The 24,719-nt window shown below is 42.1% G+C and overlaps 2 protein-coding genes across 7 annotated transcripts in view; both read left to right on the forward strand.

Moving 5' to 3' along the window:
• Positions 1 to 23,253, forward strand: part of LOC131687985 (titin-like) — a 34,621-nt gene extending 11,368 nt beyond the window's left edge. For 2 of the 6 annotated variants that reach the window (XM_058972093.1, XM_058972094.1), the window contains exons 2-7: positions 8,643 to 12,550; positions 12,596 to 13,306; positions 13,362 to 13,503; positions 13,566 to 13,982; positions 14,047 to 14,320; positions 22,697 to 23,252. In XM_058972093.1, the coding sequence (XP_058828076.1) occupies positions 8,663 to 12,550; positions 12,596 to 13,306; positions 13,362 to 13,503; positions 13,566 to 13,982; positions 14,047 to 14,320; positions 22,697 to 23,105 (5,841 nt within the window). In that variant the 5' untranslated portion in view covers positions 8,643 to 8,662 and the 3' untranslated portion in view covers positions 23,106 to 23,252. The other 4 variants (XM_058972095.1, XM_058972100.1, XM_058972099.1 and 1 more) reach the window with 4 other exon arrangements.
• LOC131687988 (high affinity cationic amino acid transporter 1-like) overlaps positions 1 to 24,719 on the forward strand; it is a 400,280-nt gene that overhangs the window by 103,714 nt on the left and 271,847 nt on the right. The gene's annotated exons all lie outside the window — the stretch shown is intronic.

Consider the following 24,719-nt stretch of genomic DNA (forward strand, 5'->3'; position numbering starts at 1 on the left):
TTGTAGATATTTTTGCATAAAAAAATTACAGAATATTATTGAAATGATGTAGTATATTGTACAAAAGTTTCGGTCAATTGGCTTCACCTATCTTTCTAAAAAATTGACAAGAAAACTGATTTTTTTAAGGTAAAACCCTTTGCCCCCCCCCCCCCCCCCTAAAAACGAGAAGCTTATGCAGCTCCCTTATACGAACTTTCGGAGCGGTTTCACGCGCTTTTCTATTGGAACGCTGTCAGAGGTGGAGTATGTTAATTTTTCAAATCACATTAATCGACATTTTTGTAAATTTGTACAACTGTTTCTATCGGCATCAGACAATACAATCATATTCTTTATTTAATAATAGAATGATAATTTTTTAATTGTTATCTAGCATGGAGCACACAAATGAATCGACAGCAGATGGAATAGTTTTTTGCACAGGAGATTCTTTAAATTTTAGAATAACATCTAGCCCATTTATAATGTCAAAATTGCAAGACACAAACATTATTTTTTTTACTAAGCGTATGCTCTTCAGCAAATTTCTCCACACACAGTGAGTTCAAATCAACAACACTAAAAACTAAAAAACGCTACACTAAATAAAACTACAATTACAGTTTTCCTTGAAAAAGGCCACCAAAATCGGCCGAAACGTCGGGTAATTCAAAACCAAGCCGTTTGTTTTATATACGCAAGACTTAGTAAAACAACTTTTTCGAAAAGTAAATGCAGTTGAAAAGATTATTTTGAACAAATTACAGTCTTTCGGTTGGTTAGCCATCCTGCTAGCGTTAGTCTGGTGATACAAAGTGGAAATGCAAACCTATTGACTTATAGGTGTTACTGGTTTGGCTACGGTGCTGAGTGTTTACAGTACTGACGCGTGTAAGTCTGATTGTCAGTATAGAGTGTAGTCTGAGAATAGGCAGATCCAGGTTCTAGGATAACGAAGAAAGGAATGGGGTATTCTATCGGCATTCTCACCCCTCGAACACCGTTCAGAATACTTGGAAATGAATGCCTCCATTTATTCTCTTTGGCGTAGAAAGCTTCTTCATAATACGTGATATTTTATTAATAATATCGGGTGTTCCCGGACACGGACCGTACTTCATGTTGTAGCATAAAGCAAAGGTTTGTGCTGTGGATAACCATCAAATCTTATCATTACTACATATCGTTTATGTTGAAGCTGAATTATATGAACATTATGTTTATCGTTTTGACATTTTAACCATTAGTAAACACTCCGCTTCTCGAATGGAGGGTCAATTATTACGCCATAGAAGTCCTCAACGGTCATACAGATATACCGAAAAGTAAACTCCTGATTATCAATCAAAGTCGAAATGCGATTGATACAATCTCTTCTGTCGGAACAAAAATACCGAAGCTTCGTAGTGGATTTCTATGGTACAGTGCATATTTATTTATTTCATCTTCGGCATGTACCGTACAGATAACTCTTAATACAATTGTTAACGCCAATATTAAAATTTTTTAATAGCTGATTTATAACTAGATTTAGTGGTATGGAGGTCTAGAGCAGTTTTGTTGAATTTGTTACAACATCTGTCCAGCAGATTATTCTGGTCATAAGCTGTACGATGTCTAGGAATCCACAACGGCGGACGATTCCTTATACCACGAGGAGGAACAAACAAATTAATCATAGAAAGAATGTCGGGACAGTCAATATTGTTCGATAACATATCATAGATAAACATTCTTTGCAAGAAACTACGACGAGACTCTAACATTGACAAATCTAGCAACATGCATCTATTATTGTACGGCAGAAGATGGCTAGGGTTGTTCCAATGCAGTTTTCTGAGAGCAAATCGTACAAAGCTTCTTTGAACACGCTCCAATCGATTACTTTGGACGGCGTTGTATGGCGCCCATACTTGTACGGCATAATCTAAGGTGCTCCAGACCAGTGCGCAGTATATTGATCTCAGCGCGTAGAAATCCACAAAATCAACTGTGTTCCGTTTCAGAAAGCCCAGTGTTGCAAAAGCCTTCGCCGTTGTTGAAGTGATGTGGTCAGCGAAACGAAATTTTCTGTCGAACAACACTCCCAAGTCACGGATAGAATCCACCCTCTCGATGACACAGGCTTGAAGAGTATCTTCGCAAATACCTTACAATTGGGGGAGCGCCCGAAACTTATCACCTTACATTTATCGACGTTGATCTGCATGCCGTTTAGTAAGCACCATTCCTCTATACTGTCTATATCATCTTGAAGCTCAGCAGAGTCGAGTCCTGCGGCAATTGAGCGAAAGATTTTCAGATCATCAGCGTAGAGTAGTTTTCCGGACTTGATGCGGGTGCAGAGATCGTTGATGAATAAGAGAAACATAAGTAGCCCTAGGTGACTTCCTTGAGGCACACCGGTTGGCGTTTCGAACGTGCTTGAACGCGTGGTACCGATTCTAACGAAACCGGATCGCTCGGAGAGGTAGGAATGTAGCCGTCTGGTTACCCATCCAGGAAAACTTTATCGCTCCAGCTTCAAAACAGCAATGTTGTGGGGTACCTTGTCGAATGCGAAATCTAAATATATTGCGTCCACTTGTTGACGCTTCTCGACGGCTGGAACCAGAAAACTTGTGTACGTCATCAAGTTCGAAGTGGCGGAACGTTTTTTACAAATCCGTACGTTCTTCGATTATGTTGGAAGAAGCAGCGTACATCGCATTGTAAATAAACTTGTCCAGAACTTTAGCTAGACAGATCAGCAGCGAGATTCCTCTGTAGTTTTCGATATTGTGGATGTTTCCAGCTTTATTGATGGGAACTCTAGCAGCTTCTTTTCATATTGCAGTTCCATTTGACGAAGAATAATTTTGTTGTCGTCGGTCCTACGACGTAAGTATCGCTTTCGTAGTTTCCGAAGTACGTTGCGTAGGCGACCAGAATTCCACCACGGAAACTTATAATCTGCTTTTCTGGTGATACAGGAACATTGCGGTGAATAATCTCATATACTGCCTCGTAGAACGCCGCAACCAGGGCCGACGGAAAGCGTGGGTAGTATGTGTAGTACTACCCACTCGAAAATAACCGATTACCCACTCGAAATTTTGAACCATTTCAAAAAATTTAGATGTGCCACACATGTATCTCGCATTACACACATTTGAAAACATCGATGTACCACAATTCAATTTGCATAAACGAATGTAATTTAATGTGAATGTAATGTAAGCGTGTGCATTGCGAAAAGGGAAAAAATCCTTACTAATGGACCCCTCACCCTATGCTTTCTACCCACTCGGGCGTAAAGTGTTTCGCCGCCCCTGGCCGCAACTGCCTGATCTAAATCGTATCCATCCAGCATATCACGCCAATTGACTGCCCCAATGGCCATTGAGACTTCATCGAGGTTGCGTTGAGTAAAGTCAAAGTTGAGATCGTCGTTGATTGTATCAAAAGCGTCACAACCATCAGAACGCGTATCAACTCTCAAAACGATGGGTTTATGGTGAGGGTCTACCTTCAGTATAGACGTTGGAGGCTCAATCAGTTTGAACACGTCCGTGTCGATGACGAAGGCTAAATCAAGGGTCCGTCCTTTCACGTTGCTAAGAGAGCAGATTTGATACAAAACACCAGCGTTTCTGTGATAGCCATCTCTTGTTCCGATGTTGCATTTTCAGGAATGTAGCACTTGAGGTCGTCATCGAAGATCCACCGAAGATGAGGGAGATTGTAATCGCCTACAACAAGTACATTGTCTTTTCGGTTGGTCTTCTCGAGAACAGTCCCGCTGAGAGGAGGAGGCAGCCAGGGCAATTGCCTTGGGGCCCGGGTCGTATTTGAGGGCCCGCGTTTTTACCCGAATGATGGGCGAACACGTCCGGTATTCATAGAAGAGCAATAAAAATACCAATAATAATTTCATTGTAATCATTCGCCTTATTAAATTGATGAAAGCGTAAAAAAAATGAAAATTTTATTTTATTGTTGACATTTGTTAAAACAAATGTTCTTAAGGGAGTTGTCTACTTTGTGTACAAGTTTAAAAATCGAGTTTTATTGCTTGAATCGACGGAATACACTACAAATTATTGAGAAGCCAATTCAAAGTATTTTCGAAAAAAGGCAATAGAGCTTCAAACAGAAATGCGAGCGCACGGACAAACGCATCCGTCCTCTTCTACGTTCGCTTCTTTGCTGGTGGTGCCGGTTGTTGGCTTGGAGACACTGGGCGTGATTGATGTTGAGTGAATATTTGTTCCTATCAGATCCGTTGGTATTGTGGCCGTTTGTGGTTTGGCATAAGATAACGGTGTGCTGTTCACGATTATAGTAGGTGGGCTTTTCTTAGCTGCTTTTGCACAGAGTTTTTCGTGATGCAGTGTCTTTTGTAGAATTCGCGCATAGTGATCTACCATGGTTGCAGCATTGTCTGATGAAACGTCCCATTTTCGGTTGATCCGCATAAAATGGTTACGTATGAATAAGTTAACCAACTCTGACGAAAAAATCCGTACACCATATTGCAGCGAAGCGAAATCGTTTACCACGCTCAGGCAAACAGTCCGCCCAATGTACGGATTTTTTCGTCAGAGTTGGTAAGCTTACGTATGAAAAAGTTGGTTTGTATGGAAGCATTCTCACCACAAGAACAACGTAAGGGCACCGGGGAAAATGCGAAGTTACAGCTGTTATGGAAGCCACTTCTCCGTATCTTGACATAAACTTGTTAGTCACGATGTCAGGGGCGTGTGGAGATAATTCGTGTAAACACATCTCTCTAGAGCCTATATATATATATATATATATATATATATATATATATATATATATATATATATATATATATATATATATATATATATATATATATATATATATATATATATATATATATATATATATATATATATATATATATATATATATATATATATATATATATATATATATATATATATATATATATATATATATATATATATATATATATACGAAGATGATATTCTTAACTGCCACAGCTTTCGTTGGAGTGCTGTACGTTGTTCCGCGAAACAAACGGCTGTGTTTCTTAATGTTTGAATATGGTGCATTTGCAGGGTATTAACTTCTCCCGGATTGAGCACGTTCAAGGAATTTTTATTAGCACGTTCAAGGAATTTTTCTTCTAAAAGTGTATTGTGTTGAGATAGAACGGTAATTTTGGGACTCGCCAAAGATGCTTGTGATGTCTATAAGACCCTAAGTATAATGTGCGAAATAAAGTAATCAAATCAGTTCAGTTCATCCAACAGTTGCAGTACTCGGTTGCCCACTGCACCGGCAGACGAAAGAAGAGAGGAAGGGTTGGTACGTTATCGAAAGTTATTTTTTTTCTTTTGCTGTGTCGATAAAGAAGAGAGGCTATTTAAAAAAACACGGCTCTATGTTAACAAAGCTGACAGCCATTAAGGTGCTTCTGAACAAGCTCTATTCTAGCACACTATATCGCCTTTTCCGACACAAAGTGTGCTTTAATGATCTCTATAGAACTATGAAGCCGTGAAGAATATGTTTTGTATGTGAATATTGAACACATCTAAGGTCACTGAATAATGCTTCGCGGTCTCTTGGGAATATTCCTTACCCCTAACCTTGCCGTTTCCCAGATCCTTCCCATCAGGGAAAGGACGATTCATGGCACGGCACAAATCTCTAATCAACATGGGAAACGTACCATTAGAGCTAGACGCTACTGATTCTTGAGTACCCGCAAATTGAAAAACTCGTAGCTATTGCAATTTTACCTGATTTGGATACCACGGATTAAGAAGCTGTCGAAATTCACCTGTCTGGCAGGCTATCTGTGGATATGGCAATATGAGTCAACCGGAGACTAATAGAAACCACGGACTCACGAGTTTTCCATGGCTGAAGAGGTACTAACGCATACTGAGCTAGAGGGTTTAGGTTTAAAAGGGCCCGGCAGTAATACAAGCCTTGGGGCCCGGCGCGGCTCTCGACGGCCCTGCTCGAGAATATTCTGGACCGCAGAGGAGTGAAAGTTATACATGTCAAGATCGCTGTTCGGTCTCAGATAAATGCTGCAAACATATAAAGATCGGCCTGGTAGTGAAACACGTACGACAACTTGTTCCAAATGTTCACATCCAGGTAACTTTAGTACAGTTCCAGTTAGCTTTTTCTTTATCGCTATAAGAACACCATCTCCGCGGCTTAGATGACTGGTAGAAAAGTTGCGATCGCATCAGTAGATTGCGTAGTTCGTCGATAACTCAGCGTTTAATATGTCATCACGTAGCCAGGTTTCGGTGAGAACAATAATATCGTAGTCGCTGGATGTGAGGGCAAGCAAGAAGGCCTGCGTTTTAGTTCTCATTCCGCGAACGTTCTGCTAGTAGACGGACAGGGAATCATGTACTGTATACGACGGTGTGCTATGGACCAAAAGGTTTTCAGGGAGCGGATTATCATTTATAGCAACATACTCGCCTGAGGAGGGAGTTCGGAAGACCCTCTCACGACCTCCGAACGCAGGATTAGGACGACTGAAATGGTCTCTGGTGCTGTATAACGGGCGTCCCGGCGATGGCAGCGCAGCGTGAGTTTGTAGATGTAATCTCGATGATAGCATGACGGAAGACCCCCTCATGACCTCCGAACGCAGGGCCGCGACGACTGAGCTGGTTGCTGGCTGGGAGCGCGACTGCGTCGGAGCGCTCAGGGGCTTCCGTAGTACAGTATAACGGGCGTCCCAGTGATGGCTGCGCAGTTTAAGTTTGTAGATGTAGATAAAAGGTGGGCATGTAGGGCCTATAAAATCAGATTGTAAGTGATCTTCCTATGGAAACATAGCAAAAACACGATTTTTGATTGGAGACACCTCTAAATCATAGCCAAGTTAAGTCATTTTTGGGGAAAGTTTTTAAATTCCCACCTAGAACAAAAATCTAAGGCGACCCATGTATATTTCAAAACTTTTTCAAAATGTGGTGAAGTCTAATACACACTCAATTCGGCTCGGCTAATTTATCAACAGCCATGTAATCAGAAAATTTAGAAACTGATATTTTTGTAAAGTGAGGTTTGCTTGCTGATTTTCGGCGAAATATCAGCTATGAAACGTAACTTTTACTGAAATCTCAGCCAAAAAGATTGTTTACTGAGATCTCAGCTGTTGAGATTTCGGTAAAAGATGCGAAAAAGGCTGAGATTCGGCAGAAAAAATTAAGTGTGCAATATCTAAAGAGAATCCTGAAATACGCAGATGTTAAATAATTGGTACATTCAGTTTATGAAAACGCACGGTATACCATTATCTACAAAGTACAATTGAACTCCTTGAAATTTCTTAATTTTATTATAAAGATCATTAATCATTAGTTGATTTATTTGATAAATGTTGTTCAGCTGGAGGTGTGTTTGCTTAGAAACCTATTTTTGTTTAAACTGATCACGGGTGAAAATCAAAAAATAGCCTCCGTATTTACTCTAAGCGTTTGTCTTTCTACCGAAACTATGCTCATAGCCATGATGATCCAAAACCAGACAGAAAAAACGCTGTTCGTGTCAGTCGGTTAATCGTTAAACTTGAAATGAAAAATGACCGCCAGGACAAACACATTTACCTAGTGAAACACTAAAACATCCAACAAATTTCATTTAGCATTAAAAATCCGCATCTGAATAACCGTGTACCGCAGAATGATACACAAGGTCTGCTATAGAAAATAAAAAAAAAATGTTTCGAGTGGGTGTAATCAGTAGGTACATTAGCGAGAGCGCATAGAGCGGACGCGTTATACTTCATGACCAACGGAAGTTTCTTTTGCACTTCGCCAGCTGAGATCCGACCAGCTGAAAACCCCGAAAACCAGCTTCGCGGGGCAATGCCCCAAATCTATTTTGGGCGTGCGTCGAAAATCTTCTAACCATTTTTCGCTGACGTTGTCTGTAATGGGCCGACGCCGCGCCGCGGCGACAGTGTTTATGTAGGTACACATTTTATTTTCTGTTAAAGTTAGCTATCTAACTACGGACAGCTCACTACGGATGTGATTCCCAGTGCATGTGAAAGCAAGTGCACTGGCAAATCGAATGCACTTTTCATCAGCCGTTTATATACATCCCAGACGGTTCATAGTGTCTGACATATGTGCAATGCATACGCCCTTGGGCAAACTTTGCGGAAAATTGCGAAAATGTTCATCTTGAACAGTTTCAAATTATCGATTTTCGTTCGACTTTCTTTTATGCAGTCGTATACTAACTGCGTAATTAATACCAAGGTGGATGAACGTTTTACAAAATAATTCATGTGGTTTTCTAAATGATTATTTGAGAATGTATACAAACAAACATCTAGTTATGTGTGTCCCTAATTTTAAATTTTGCAACTCAAACGTATTAACACACGATATCAAGTCAATAATTACTGCTTTTTGCTAATATTTTACCTCCGACAGAGATAAAGCAACACAGCAGAAATTCACTCATATTTATAGAATGTTTACAACAAGCAGATGTTAGGTGCCATGAAAAACGATTTTCCTTCAATCACCAAAACCAGATGCTTTCCTCGTCTAGTGTACTCAATTAGAGTAATTTTCATACCAAAGTCAAAGTCATGCAAAAAAGTAATCTGTCTTATTTTTGTTTTTCTTTCGCAGCACCGTAAAAGACAGACAAAATGGCGAAAAAGGGGAAAGCTAAAAATGGACCTGTGAAAACGGAGGCTCCTGCTGCTGATGCACCTGTAGCAGCAGAAACAGCCCCAACTGTGGCTGTGAAACCCGCGGAGGAACCTATTGAACTAGCTGAGAAACCAATCGAAGAGCCCAAAATCGTAGAAGCAACGAAATCTATTGAGACGAAAAAGCCTGCATCACCCAAACAGAAACAGAAAGCTCCAACTAAACCAGAAAAAGAAGTTAAACCTAAAGAAGCGTCAGCCAAAGAACCAACCAGCCAGATTATCGCCCCCGTTCCGAATGGAACAGTAGCTCCGGGAGAATCTACGGCAGCCGAAGGAACCGCTAGCGAGGCAGAAGGTGTCCAAACATTAAAACGGAAGCGTAACCGCCGCAACCGAAAAAAGAAAGCAACCGGAGAAGGTGCGGAAGCTGAACAACAGCAACAGCAGAGTCAACCGACACCAGACGACCAAAAACCAAAAAAAGAACACAAGAAGAAGCGCGCGAAAAGGCTGCGTGCTTTGGCCCTGGCCGAGGCAGCTGCAACCGCTCAAATTGCCGCGGCCGAAGGTGCTATCGCTAGCACAGCCGCCGATGTTCAAAAGCAACCTGACAACGTAGATCAGCTGAAAAAGAAGATCGAGATAGCGGAAAAAGTACTCCAACAAGTGCAGCAGCAGGCTCATGAAGAGCAGAAGAAAGCAGATAGCTTGAAACCGGACCAGCAGAATAAAAACAATAAACGTAACCGCAAAGATTCCGATTCGCAGAAGCTCATACAAAAGGAGGCAGAGGTAAAGAAAATCACAGAGGAAAAGAAAGAGATTTTAAGTGAGGCTAAGAAGTTACAGGAGCAGAAAGCCAAAAAACAACAAGAGATACAGAAGCTGCTTGCTGAAAAGGCTCTAAAAGATGAAGAAGCTAAGAGGCTCATAGAAGAAAAGAACCGCAAGGTTGCGGAGGCAGCTAAGCTTAATGAACAGAAAGCTCGCATCGAAGCTGTCGAACAGAAGATTAACGAATTGGAACAGTTGAAAATAGAGCTCCCTGTCAAGCAGGAGCCGCAACAACAACAACAACAACAGCGAGAAAGAAAGGAATCTGAGACGAACAAACAAAAGAAACAGCAACGAGATAGAAAAGATTCGGAAGCTACTAAAAAAGCTAACGAACAGCATGCAAAAAACGATTCAGCGAAAAAAGAAACTGAACCCAAGAAATCGGTAGAGCAAAAATCACCAGCTGAAAAGAAAACAAACAAAGCAACAGCTGATAAAACCCCCACTGACAAAGTTGCTGCTGTAGAAAAGACTGTGCAAGGAAAGGCTGCCTCTGACAAATCTGCCGCAGTAAAAGCTGCCGCTGCTGGAAACGGTGCTTCAGAAAAAGTAACATCACAGAAAGCAGCCACGGAGAAAACCACCGCTGTTGATAATGTCGACGCTGAAAAAGCTAGTGCTGATAAACTAGCTGCAGAACAAGCAATCGCAGAGAAAGTTGCGGCTGAAAAAGCGGCGGCGGAAAAGGCAGCCACTGAAAAAGCAGCCGCAGAAAAGGCTGCCGCTGAAAAAGCTGCCACTGAGAAGGCGGCCGCTGCAAAGGCTGCTGCTGAAAAAGCTGCCGCTGAAAAAGCCGCTGCAGTAAAAGCTGCTGCTGATAAAGCTGCTGCTGAAAAGGCTGCCGCTGAAAAAGCTGCTGCAGAAAAAGCCGCTGCGGAAAAAACTGCTGCAGAAAAAGCCGCTGCGGAAAAAGCCGCCATAGAAAAGGCCGCTACAGAAAAAGCCGCTGCAGAAAAGGCAGCTGCAGAAAAAGCCGCCGCTATTAAGGCTGCTGCTGATAAGATCGCCAAGGCTGTCGCTGAGAAGGCCGCAGCTGAGAAGGCCGCTGCTGAGAAAGCTGCTGTTGAGAAGGCTGCTGCTGAGAAGGCTGCTGCTGAGAAGGCTGCAGCAGAGAAGGTAGCTGCTCAGAAGGCTGCCGCTGAGAAGGCCGCTGCTGAGAAGGCCGCTGCTGAGAAGGCTGCTGCTGAGAAGGCTGCAGCTGAGAAGGTCGCTGCTCAAAAGGCCGCTGCTGAAAAGGCTGCCGCTGAAAAGGCCGCTGCTGAGAAGGCCGCTGCTGAGAAGGCTGCTGCTGAGAAGGTCGCTGCTCAGAAGGCTGCTGCTGAAAAGGCTGCCGCTGAAAAGGCTGCCGCTGAGAAAGCCGCCACTGCAAAGATCGCTGCTGAGAAGGCCGCTGCTGAAAAGGCCGCCGCTGAAAAGGTTGCTGCTGAAAAGGCCGCTGCTGAGAAGGCCGCTGCTGAGAAGGCTGCTGCTGAGAAGGTCGCTGCTCAGAAGGCTGCTGCTGAAAAGGCTGCCGCTGAGAAAGACGCCACTGCAAAGATCGCTGCTGAGAAGGCCGCTGCTGAAAAGGCCGCCGCTGAAAAGGTTGCTGCTGAAAAGGCCGCAGCTGAGAAGGCCGCTGCTGAGAAAGCCGCTGCTGAGAAGGCCGCAGCAGCAAAGGCTGCAGCCGAGAAAGCTGCTGCTGAGAAAGCTACTGCTGAGAAAGCAGCAGTAGAGAAAGCCGCTGCTGAGAAGGCTGCCATTGAAAAGGCCGCCGCTGAGAAGGCTGCTGTTGAAAAGGCTGCCGCTGAAAAAGCTACCGTTGAAAAGGCCGCCGCTGAGAAGGCTGCCGCTGAAAAGGCCTCTGAGAAGGCCATCACTGAAAAGGTAACTGCTGAGAAGCTCGCCACTGTTAAGGCTGCACCCGAGAAAGCAGCCACCGATAAGACTTTAGCAGAAAAATCTGCCGCTGAGAAGGCTAGTACAGAGAAAGCTACGAACGACAAGGCACCTGCTACCGATAAACCAACAGCCGAAAAAGATGCAACCGTAAAAACCGTAACCGTGATCCCGGAGACTGCTAACGGATGTACTGACACAAAGAAACAAGATAACAAACAACCCGAAAAGAAACAAATAGACAGCAAACAGAAAACAGACAGTAAAGGGAATAATAAAAAGAGCAAACGAACTCCAAAAAGTAGTGTTTCCGAAGATGAAAAACTTACCGGTTCAAAAAACGTGGAAAGCAGCGATTTTGTCTCATCTGTTAAACCCGAACCAGTTGTAGCAAAATCGCTAGAAACCGCCGCCATTACTGCTGTTGCCGCTGCTTGTCCTGTCGCTGCATCGAAGCCAGAAGAATCCAAACCTGCAACGCCCGCAAAACCTTCTCCGATCGATCCGAAGAAGACAGCATCACCTGCCAAAACTAACGGAGCGCCAACGAAAACCAAACCACACCCTGCTCCGACGAACGCTGCTAAACCACAAACACCTTCAAAGTCACCCGAAAAGACACTGCCTAAAGTATCCACCCCGATTCCCACCAAGAAAGCACCGTCCCCGCCTAAAACGCTCCCGTCCCGAGCCTCACCTAAGCCAGGAACTCCTCCAACAACTCCAAAACCTACTAAAAAACCTGAACTTCCCCCCAAACCTGAATTCCTCAAGAAGAAGTCTCCTTCGGTAGATAAGGAGAAGCTGCCAACAGCTAAATCGTCAACTCCTCCTGCAATACCACCGTCTCCTGCCGCAGAAGCTGCTCCACCACAGGTACCAAGTGCAACCCCAGCTCCTAGTCCTGCTCTTGAACCATCCACCACTTCTGCTTCTGCTACTTCTGCCACCGTTCTTCCTACTCCGGATGCTAACACTGCCGCTGCCACCCGGTTAACGGAAGAACTGAACGGATCTGGTGCGAAAAAAGGTTCCACTAGTCCAAACAAACAAAAACCCCTCCCCAAAAAACCGGAAGTTCCCCCAAAACCCGACGTCCACAACAAAAGCGCAGTGAAGATGAAGACCCCAATCAAGCAACCCAATGCCACCGGAGCGAAATCATCGACGGTAACGAACGAACCGATACAGAATGTAAATGTGACATCAATTCAGTCTGATTCTAGGTCCCCAGCCACGGAGCAAAGTAGATCGGAAGCATTTAAAAAAAATATGGAAATTATTTCCACCCTCGCCGATATCCTACTGTCCTATCCCAAGAGAAAGAAAAATTCCGATCCAACAGACAATCCTAGCCCACCAACCTCATCCACACCATCTATTAATACAGTAGACAACACAAAAACCCAACCACAACCAGATGCAGAGAACGCGCAAGAACCAAAACCTAAGAAATCAAAATCGAACCTTAATCTTGAGCGCATTCTATCGATTCTGCAAAGTACACAAAAACCATGTTCCAATGACAGCGATGTGAGCAGTATCCTCGGTTCTGGTTCTCCCGGCGCAGACGCAACGCCGTCTTCATCCTCACCATTGCCATCACCATCTGCATCCGTGCCACTTCCTGCATTAGTGCCGATGGCGAGCGCCGATCCAACTTCACCCCACCAAGCCCTTCTAACCAAAGATGCTATCCGTATTTTGATGCCTACCTTGCAGGAGGTAAACGTAAAGTTCAACGTCGAAAAACAATTGGCGGCCCTCAATGCGACCGCAGCAGCCGCCAAACTAATGCCGAAGACACTTCCCGCCGATACGGAAACAACAGAAGAAGATGAACTCGAGGAAGAGTTTGAAGAGGAGGAAGAATCGATTGAATACAAATTTGCCCCTCGGCCGGTATTCCTCGCCACTAACTGTCAGGTAAGAACTGATATTAAATGGTAGTAATTCAGTTGTTAGACTTGGAAAATTACAGATATGCAAGAATCCGCTTAGAAACATAATCCAGTGTGAAAGTTGCCGTATGGTTTCATACTGTACCGAAGAGCATCGACGTTCAGATTTTGCAACTCACAAGGATCTGTGCGGTGTTATCGTGGAACACGCTACGCGAAGAGGTAGCGATACTTGAATTTTTAATACCGACATCTATCGTTTAATAGCTGCATTTCTCACACAGGGGGACACATCTACAACATGGCGCACAAGTTAACAGATGATGAGTATCGCAACCTTCGGGTGCATACTTTGAACCAGTCAGAACAAATGTTGAAACGGCCTCTTCAACCATTTGAACGAGAAATCCTGCTGTTCCCACGATCATGCTGTTCACCTAGCTGTCGCGAGTGGAGACAGGATCTATTGACCGAGTGCAAAGAGTGTCGTCAAATTTCTTTCTGCGCCGAGCATCCTGACCATCTGTTACCAACTCACAAGAAATGGTGCAAATCATTTTTCCTCTTTCAAAAGCTAATCCTTCGGCAGAAACTGCTTGGTCGCATCGAGCCAGTCCTACCAGTTCGAGTAGCCGGGAAATCGTTCACCATCCCACCAAACATCGACGAGGTTCTTAAGATGCTCTACAAAAATTCAAACGGTAATTTGCCTGTTCCAATCCTACCGGAAAACTATTTAAGATGTTCTTTACTTTCTACGAACAGCACTCCGAGACGAATGTGTTTACGCAACGCTGACACAGATCGCCACCGCACCATTGACCGCTCTCCACGGGTACCTACAAACGGGCCTAAAACCAACGGAAACCTTCACCATCCATTTGGTCGGTGCAGAGTTGCAGTTTGAAGGTGACACCCTGGACAAGTGGGAAGCATTCTTCCTTCACATTGTACCGGAAATCACCGAGCTGAGGGTGGTGTTCGTTGGCCCGGAACTGAACGTCGAAAATCTACCCATCGACATTATTAGCCGAATTAGGTAAGTGGATCGTGGCCACACTGGTCCGGAATAGCAACGTTCATAACTGGCTGTTTTCTGGTAACTTCCCTATATTGTGGTTCCCTCTATCCAATGAATCTGAATTTGGCTATCAGTCGAATCATTGTCTTTTCACCCTTTAATCAACTCCCGACCAGTCTTTGATATTAAATTAAAAACAGATCTCGATGTGATGTTTCAGATAATGATTACTCAATACAATGATAATTAGGATTACCAAAACAAATAGCGATGGCTTGCACCACAACGCAAAGTATGTGGAGAATAAAAATCCAAATTAACAATGTAGGCTGTGGTTACAAGTGTGAAAAAACTAACAGCCCGCTTCCAACTACGATGGATTCGGATATCGTAAATAGTGGTCGCAGTGGCAAAGCTTGTCTCCAATATGATTACACGTTAAGGGGTTTAGCGGATCGAGAACTTTCAGTGATTTACATCAATTTCTCTGTCCAAGATAACAAAATTTTATTCAGCAACCTTTTCGTAACATGATTGTTCTTATTATAAGTAACTTATAAAAAATGAATCGAAAACGTTTTACAATCAACTGAGATATGGACTTGGCCTCAAAACGCTATTACTTTCATCGCTGGCGGTGATCATAATATCTCGCGAATCGCTAAAATTATAAAAAGGGATTTGAAACGTTAGTTTATAGTGATCCAACGAAGGGTTACTCGAAAAAATCATTGCGATAATAATGACATTTTTTTTTTCTAAAAGTTGTTTTTGGTAGCTTTTTATGGTTTTTTGGCAATAGTAATAACACGCTGCTGCAAATAAAAACAAACAATGAATGAACTTTTCAAATTGTATTGATTGTAGAACTTCCTTACAGGACAATTCGTGTGAAAATTTCTTCTCGAGAGGGGCGGTTGTCTGGCTAAATGAAGACAAAACGATAAACGAAAGTGACCTGTTACACCGACGGCTTTCTGATGGAGGGTGTCTACTGTCGTGAAATGGGATTGGAATAGTCTCATTCGCTTAGTAGATACTGGAGTGTACTTCAAGCAGAAATCTTCGCGATTATGTGCGGGGTACAATCGGTCCTTCAGCAGAACGTATCCGGCTAAGTTAGATACTTCTGCTCCGATAGTCAAACTGTAATTAAGGGGATTAATCACGATTCAAGCTGGCTATTTGCATCCCAAATTGGAATAGAAGAACTATGCGTTGACAATACGATCAATCTCGTTTGGTGCCCAGACTTTCCGATATTACTGGTAATGAATGGGCCAACGTATTAACCAGAGTAGGCGCAGATTTACTTTGTTGGTTCAACTGAGAACGCCTCCACAAGCGGCGATTTTGGAAAACGAAAAAGGCAGTTGTTTCTCACACCGTTGGGAAAATCTTCATGAAAATGAATCAATGTATTCGAGGCATTGGTAGAGTATTACTGATTTATTTTCATGAAGATTTTTCCAACGGTGTGAAGAAAAACTGCTGTTTTCGCTTTCCAAGATGGAGAGTTTTTCCAAGCTTTCTCTGTTGAACCTTAATGGTGTTCTGCTTGTCATCTAGATTGGGTGTCACTGTAACCTTTTACGTTGACAGCACCACTCGCTCAGTCCGATTTCTCATCTTGCTCAGTTCAGAAGCTGTAAATCGCTTCGCTGCTTCTCGAAATGTCCGGTAACACCATCGATTCATGAAGTGGAGCAATTGTTGAAGGTGAATATGAAGCTCAACATAACAGAAGTTAATAATGTGCAATTCCATCATTTACGTCATGCGGTACTGATTACTATCAAAAACATTAGTCAAGCAGAATTATTCGCTTCGCAGAATAACTTGAAGCACGTCGTCGAATGTAATGACATTTTATACAGCATCCCAACACACACCAAAAAATAATGAAATTTAAACGACATGTAAATCAATACGAATGTAAACATACAAAGATTGAATCAAAAATTACGTTAAAATCAATGCACTCAATTGGAGCACCAAAAAGCATACAATTTTACACTTTCATTCGTGTAATATTACATGTCGTTCATTTCACTGCAATATTCGAGTAAAAATTCAGTAAAGTGCATTGGTTTTCCGTTTAAAGAAACTAATTTTCAATCCACGTGTAAAATTACAATAAAATTCGTTGAAGAAAGCACGACATGTCGCGTGTATTTGGGGTGGAACTTAATTTTACATGTATATTCATGCTCCAAATATGTGCATGCAAATGAACTTAAAATTACAATATTTTTTTCTGTGCATATGTTGATAATGAGAGTATTGAAATAAAGCTACTTGACTTGGCACCACATACTAGTTATGTCGCTATCAAACAATTCATGTCAAAATACGGAGAGGTGCTAAGGAAGATACTTAAAGGAATTTCTTCCCGGGACTTCGCAACGGTGTTCGTGTAGTGAGAATGCGGCCGACAAAACGTATTCCCTCCTACTTGACCGTCTCAGGCAGATCACCTCAAGGTGTTGCATATTCTCAACGAACACTAGTTACGGACCCAGAGCAGATTCAGCCGCTACACCACGGAAAACCTTGCGCAGAGGCTGCTAAGAAAATTCCCCCTGCTACGACCAAAGCCGATATGCAGTCGTCGTATGCTAAACTACAACCGGTTGGTGAACCAACGACCTGGCAGTAACAAACACCAGCTCAACAACGATCGGGCCCAGTACCGCTAAACCAACTGTCATTACCAACATCGAAGTAACAACTATTACACCGAATGTCTTCAAACCAACAACCAACACCACCAATAAAGTATCGAACACCGATGAAGAAGGATTTACAACAGCGACCCGGAAGCACAAGAAACAAACAAGAACATCCTACCGTGGGCATTATGAATGCAGTACCGATGACGACATGGACGTGAACGAAAACGCGAGAGAAGACAAACCGAATGACCCCCAAGGTGCGGAAGACTACGCACCCAATGTCTCACTACCTTGGAAGAGGATCTCAACACACAGCAGTAAGCTGCGTCAACAAGACCCTATGGACAATTGAAAGTTTGATTTTAATTTCCACATATTGTAAAAATTTTAAAAGACCTACGGCTCAGTTATGCTAACGCATTGAGCCGCGTCAAATAAACAAAAAAACAGCACGACTCATTTTCGTTGCTCTTTGCACTGTTGTATGTCATATCCGATGATTGATAGATAAATTAAAGCAACGTTACGATACGGTGTGCAAAGAAACGAATGCATAATTTTTTGTATATTGTAACGACATTTAATTAGCAAGGGACTGGAAGGTGTGAAATATTTTTTTCAATATTAAGAGCCATAGTACTCAAGAAAGAGCATGGAGTTGAAGTAAAAAAGTTTAGAAAAGCGTGGAGTAGGGTCATATGAGCAAGCTTAGAGTTTCCCGGCTACTTAACTCTTTGTCTTCCGCAACGCAGGGGTCAGGATCTTTTGGCATTAAATGCGAATCACCTGAGTCTGCGGTATGTCCGGACACTTACTGAGCTCATGCTGTCGGAAAAATTAAACTGCCCTTGTAGCGTCCTATAAAATTTAAATTGTTACTTGGGTTTGCATCTAGCCATACATCGAGTGAAGATAAGCGGCAACATTTTTGCTTTTTTGCTGTATTATTACCTGACTGATCTTTCAATTTCTTATATCTCCCGTTATTTTTGTCTCGCCATTAGTGTTCTTCAAGTTTTCACTTTGCAGCGAGCCGCTTATGAATGAATTCTTGTAAAAAAGACCTACCGGTTGTTTTTTTAGCATTGCAATCGGTCGGTACGAGTTGTGGTCGGAGGCTAGTTTTCCTTGGAATAAAGGCACAAATCTCCGATCAACATGGGGAACGTGCCATTTGAGCCAGACGCTACTGATTCCTGATTCCATCCTCAAGAAACCTATAAAATAAATTCAACAAGCATTTATTGTTACATGATAGTACAGCAAGTGAGAACTCCACCATCGAAAACTGTGTTTCTTTCGCGGTATCGTGAGAGGACGCAGCGTGGTAGATCTTCTGTATAGGCGACATCGAATATCCAACGGTTTGAATATTCCACGCTCTTGTTAGTACTGTTTCGGTTTAGCATACGTCGGGCTATGCCCCAAAAAGTACTTATCGATGTTTCTCTTGTTAACCCGTCGACGAACCGCGCCAGTGACTACGTTTCTTGACTTTCATCAATCTTTCCATTCATGTTTCTAATATCGCGTACTATCGATAGCTAGCGGCTAGCCCGTCATGCCGTGTACTCCAATGCCTGATGTCGAAGGAAGGTTGATTCGATTGCAGGATGTTTGATCCCTGAAAGTAAGCCTCCATAGGAGTTTTCTGGATCTGGGTGAATAATATTAAAATCGCGGAAGTTGAGATTTATATTAGAAGTTAGCCATATTTCACATAGGGAACATTCATCACTATGTGTTTTAATGAATAAATTTCGGGGATAATACTTCTGCGATTCCACTATAAAACAGTGATCAGATCCGTGATTGCGTTCAATAAGTTGGCCATCGAAGGATACGATCGCTGCTATTGTTCAGTCAACTGTTTTAAAATTATTCTTACTATTGGTAGAATAGAACCAGCAAGCTTTTCGGAGGATCAGTAATGTTGAAAGCTGGAAATATCCAGTCCACAACGTCAGAAAATTAAAGGATACCGTTTTAGGCAGAGTTTCTGACTGTAAAATAGGAGCAAATGGGTGTAATGGGATTTTCGGTGCCTGAAAAGTACTGGAAACTCCTGGTTTTATCTCAATTTCCAAAAACTAATATCTACGGATTTGTAGCAGCACTCCTAATTGATGAGTGATTTTTATTTTGTACCCCTGTTTGGGACAACCTAAGGCCCTTAAAAGTAAGCTCGGGTAAGGTTGGATTAGGTCTTTTCCTAAAGTTTCCAACAACAGTTTCCAAGCGAAGCCAAAGAATGCCCCTCGCAATGGTCGTTAAAGGCGTTATCGTCAGTTGGCGAGAGAGCGTATGGGTTTTTGGAGATAAGTGAAACAGCTCTTTTAAGACCTTCAGCGAAAAAAAGACTGGAGCTACCTTTGGTGGATCGCTTTAGTTTATCCACGCGAAGTTTATACGTTGGGCGTGTCAGAAGTGTATGCGGAATTTCCCCACAGTAAACACACTTCTCAGCAGGCCTGCTGCCGGCATCATCCGCAGGACGTTCCCCACATTTGGCGTACCGCTGCTATGGCCTAGCTGATTGGAATTTGTAACAATTCATGACCAGCGGTACAAACAGACACACAGATAGACGCGTTCCTCCCACTTCTACGTAGTTCAGAAGTGCAGATCCGCGAAAGTCACGCCACTACTCTGATGCTTAGACTTCCCATCTTCAATGGACATTGAGTGCACTCCAAAATCTTAACTGATTGAAGTTTATGGTACTTAAAGCATAAAGCGGTCAACCCCATCATTCATCAGAACATCAACAGTTAAACCCGCATCACTTACAACACCGCCAATCTCCACATTTCTAGGAGGAATGTAGACGCGATATTCAATCGTGAAGAGACTACTACTAGCGATTTCGTTGGCCTGTTTCAAATCAGTCACGACTACGCGTAGTTTATCTGACAGGACTTTTGTCAATCTCAGTCACGGCCGAATAATGTTTTGTCAGCAGTTAAGCAGGTTATTATGGGTTGAAAGTATACCACCCAAGGACTAGCGGATCCCTCTTGGTAAACCTTGCACGAGGGAAGCGGCAAAACATTGGAGGGAATTGTGGTAGGTGGATCGGAGAAAACAAACATCTTCTATCTCCAAAAAATTGTAATTCAGACATTCCTCTTCCCCAAAATATTAATCTTTGGGGGATCCCCCGCCTTGATCCAAAAAAGAAAAAATACTAGCTGGCAATACTAAGCGAGCAAGTAGGTAGACTACACTTCGCCATCCACTAAGTGTATATTGTGTGACCTTGACTATGTTGAGTTGTTATTGCTTCGACGAGAGAGCCAGAATCGCCTTTGTTTCGTGAGATAGTAAATTGCAATAACAATTTGTAATCAAAAACCGCCCAGGTAAATATACTCACGAAACTGTTTATACATGCCAACAAACATGATTGTAATGAACATTTTGTATTATAACTGGTATGATGCATATACAACGGTATTGGTAGCCATCAAATTGGAGGAGAGCGACCGTGCGAGTGACGATTTTTCCAAAAAGACCACTTTTTCATCTGATATAAAAATATTGAAAAATCAATAACATTGATATGAAAACGTATATGATAAAACTGAATCGTTCAAGGATACGGCAATTAAATTACCAACAATTTAAGAATTGCAAATCAGTTGAAAACTTTTGCGGCAATCCTGATCACGAATTTTGAAGTGTGTATCACAGAGAACAGACTTATAAGATAGAACAAACTTTCCCGAAAAACCTGTGTAAAAATTTAAATGAAAATACGTTGAAAATCAACATCGCATGCAGGTTTGCATGCGTGAGTCACCATTGCATCCAAGTTTGCATACAAGTCCCGTATAGCGATTGCTGGCCAATCGAAGCGCCAACCGGTGGCAAATTGCTACTTGCTGTTGTCATTTCAAAGCGACAATTTAATTTCTTACACAAGTCGAAAACTTTACTTGTATGTCAGTTCTCAGTGTGTGTATTGCCTTTCTTTATATGAGAAAGGCAAAAAATAAAAAGCAAAACAGCATTCGGTATCAAATAAAATGGACACGGTATAAAACGTAGAGTTTGACAATTTGTTAAGGGATACCAAATACCTTGATTTTTTGTACTTTCACTGAATTACATTTTGCCTATTTACATAACATAATTCAAATAAGAATCGGTTGTGCCACTGGGACCGAAATACTAACTAGATCCAGTCAGAATTCCAGCTCATTTCCGGCTGAACTTTACTGGGATCCGTTGTCGAAAGTTAACGGTTTTATCTATACATTTTATGCAAAGAATTAAGGGTTAAATGTTAAACCGACCGAGTTATTAAGTTATTAAGAGAAATCAAACAAAGGGAGGCTCTCAATGTACTAAGGTTAAAAAATTTCCGAAAATGTAAAATATTAGTTTACATACTTTGTATTTGAATTTGTCTGATTACGTTTCAACTCACAGAATAATATAAAATAGTAACTATCATTAGAATCGGATTTTACGTCATAAAAATAATATAAATATACAACAAATGCATCAGATGTCTTCTCCCCTATAATATCACTCAGTGTACATTAATGTTATTGATGTTGTGTGTTGCACAATCCCGTCTTTGTCCCACCAATTCAGCATTCTAACTGACTGAATTTCAAATGCTGTACAATCATCAACAGGACTTGGATATATCGTACAGTACTCATTGCATGATTTCCACAAAGAAAAAAACAATTTATCGCCACAATCACTATCCGAACCTTCTCTAAAATAAATAATTCCGTGTAATCGGTGATAATACCTTACTAGCCACATCGGTGTGGTTCAAGCAGAGGAATTGCGATCAGCAGAACTTTTAATGATTGGCAAAACCGAACAAAACATTATTATGAAAGTGATCAAAATTCATGAAATTTTTTGAGCAGTTCAAAAAACTGATCTTTCAAACTACAAACAGGCGAAATCTGCTTGGACACCAGTGATCTGCTAACACATCTGTACAAGGTTGATTGTTTGCTTTTACGAGGCTTTGGAGCGTGGTTCATTCACCTCACTGCTAATACAAGGTAACTATAATCAATCTCAAACTATGCGTAGCTTCCTCTTCCTTCCGCACCCGTTTAAACTATTTCCTCGTGTTCCAGAATGTGCCGAACTTGTCGCCTCAAGTGCCGAGCCGTCAAATTTGACTTCCAGTGCCGCCGACTGTACCACGATTACCGGCAGGACTCATGTTACACCCAGCCGAATCTGATCTGCTTCTTCAACCCAGGACTTCACCGAGCGACCGGATTCGGTTGTTTGAATACATGGCCCAAAACAGTGGTTGCTGCCACAGGCGCCAACTGTCCCATTCTAGTAACAGCATATACGGAATACGAATGCCCGCTGGACCTAGCCCGATTGCAGAAGGAATCCAGCCGACCGCTAGAAATGGTCCACGAACCGGCACCCAATCCCTTCGCTTCTCAAAGACCAGACCGAAATTTCATATCAGCAGAGATCGCTCCGTTGATTTTCAAAAACTACTACTACTTTATCGTGAAATAGACCGGCCACCTGCCCGTGGTGTCTACTGCGCTTGATGAGCTTCTATAAGTGTACTCTTTGTTCAAATAAAACAATTTAATAATAAAATAAATTATTCATCTTTTTGTACATATTCATAAGGTAAACAAATAGTATTGAACGTTGAGCTCACTATACAGAATAGTAATATCTCTTCCCACTCTTTCTCCCCGTCTCAAACCAGGATGTGCCGCAGTTGTCGCCTCAAGTGTCGCGTGGTAAAGTTCGACTTCCAGTGCAGACGATTCTACCACGAATACCAACAGGATCGCAACTGCTACACCAAACCGGATCTAATCTGTTTCTTCAATCCCATCCTGCACTCAACCAACGCCTATCAGGGCTTCGACACATGGCCAGATACCCTGGAAGCGGTCGCAGCAGCCAATTGTCCAATCGTCGTAACATCATACACAGAACTTGACTGTCCACTGGATCTGATTCGGTTGCAGAAAGAAGTGGCCCGGCCCCTGCAAATCATTCAACAGCCCGCGTTAAATCCGTGCCGATCGAAGCGTCCCGATCGCAATTTTATATCGGACGAGGTTGTGCCGTTGATTTTCAAGAACTATTATTATTTTGTAGTGAAGTGAAAAAAGAACGATGGAAGTATCATTGGTTTGTGTTTGTAATTGTCCACCCTTATAATATCCCGAATCGAAATCCAATAATTTCCATATTTTCAGTAAGATAAAATCACAAAACAGTCATTTGTTTCAGCCATTGTCATGTAATAAAATCTTATCTTCCAAAAAATTAATGGGTCTTTGTTTATGGAATGTATAAAGAAAAAAATATGAGTTTTGCAGGCCTCCCAGGGTTTTGTGATTTTTGCATGTATTAAAGAAAAGAACTATCATTCTAAAATCTAAAATCAAACGATGTCGCGCTTTTGCGTCATTATGTTTTATTGCTACAGTCGTGATTCGCTGGCCGACTAGCGGAGGTCCAACTAAAAAGCGGTGCAGTTAAAAAGTGTCCAACAAGCGAATCACGACTGTATATTGTTTATGTATTTTAAAAGCACACAACTGAAACCCCCGTAAAAATGAATAGATATTGGAAAACGTGAAAACTTCCATACATGAGTCTGTCTATTTCAACCAAAGCCGTCAAAAGTGAGCACCTAGCGACACAATCAAATACCACGAGATTATAAATAGAGTATCGCGTATCTGTTTTAGTCAATCGAGTCGATGCTTGCATTCCAAACGAACAACACCATGAGTATATCACCATTACAATACAATAAGCGGTAGACGCTATGGCATTTCTGCAACCCGCACACAGTTAGGCCGTATACAACTTGCGCCCGTTTCCTTGCTGTCAGCGCGAATCGAAACTTTGCATACATGAAAATTCAGTTCAATTATAGTTATTAATTTTTAAAATCTCTTCTCCAATCTCTTTCCGAACATTTTAATAGGAGCCCCTATGATGAAATGAAGAAAAATCATCTTTTCGTTAAACGCGCACGGGACGCATAATTCGACAAGATTAGGAAAATTTAACTTATAATACACGCTGAATAATTAGGAGATAGCCGAAATCATAACAAGAAAACTCGACTAATCACACATATTGTGCAACTAGGAGATAAATGGAACCGTAATAGAATGACTCGATTACACGATTCCCAAAGCCAACAGTAGCAATACAATCTTCTCACTATGAGGTCTACCACCATAGCCAAAGCACAGCAATGAAACCCTTCACGATAAGCTGGTGCTCGAATAATAAAATACAATATGAAATGAACCCTGCTGACAAGCTATCATTAGAACCCGAACAAGTAATGAAACCTTACGCTATCAGAGACTTCCCAAAGCAAAGGGAATAAATAAAAAATGCTCCGCTGTGAATCGTCAAACCAAAAAACTTATGGGGTTTTCGATTGATTGACACCGGTGTAGTGGAGTGTACAGACACCTTATACACAGACTAGCGTCAAAGTGTCAAAATTGCAGCCAAACGGACTGTCAAAAAGCGCAGCCAAACGAGCATGAGGGTTTTGAGAAGGGAAGTGCAAGAGGAATCCCATGCAAAGCTTATGGGAGCTTCCGTGATGCCAGTTTACATTCATGGTTGCCAGTTTTACTGTTTTTCTCTCCGCTAGTCTGCGTTGCGTTGCGTTGCGTTGTGACGATGATTTTGGCGGATTGCACACTGACTTCATCATGTTTGACTGCTGATTATCTAATAAGAGT

This window comes from Topomyia yanbarensis, chromosome 3 (genome assembly GCF_030247195.1).
Source record: "Topomyia yanbarensis strain Yona2022 chromosome 3, ASM3024719v1, whole genome shotgun sequence".
NCBI lineage: Eukaryota > Metazoa > Arthropoda > Insecta > Diptera > Culicidae > Topomyia > Topomyia yanbarensis.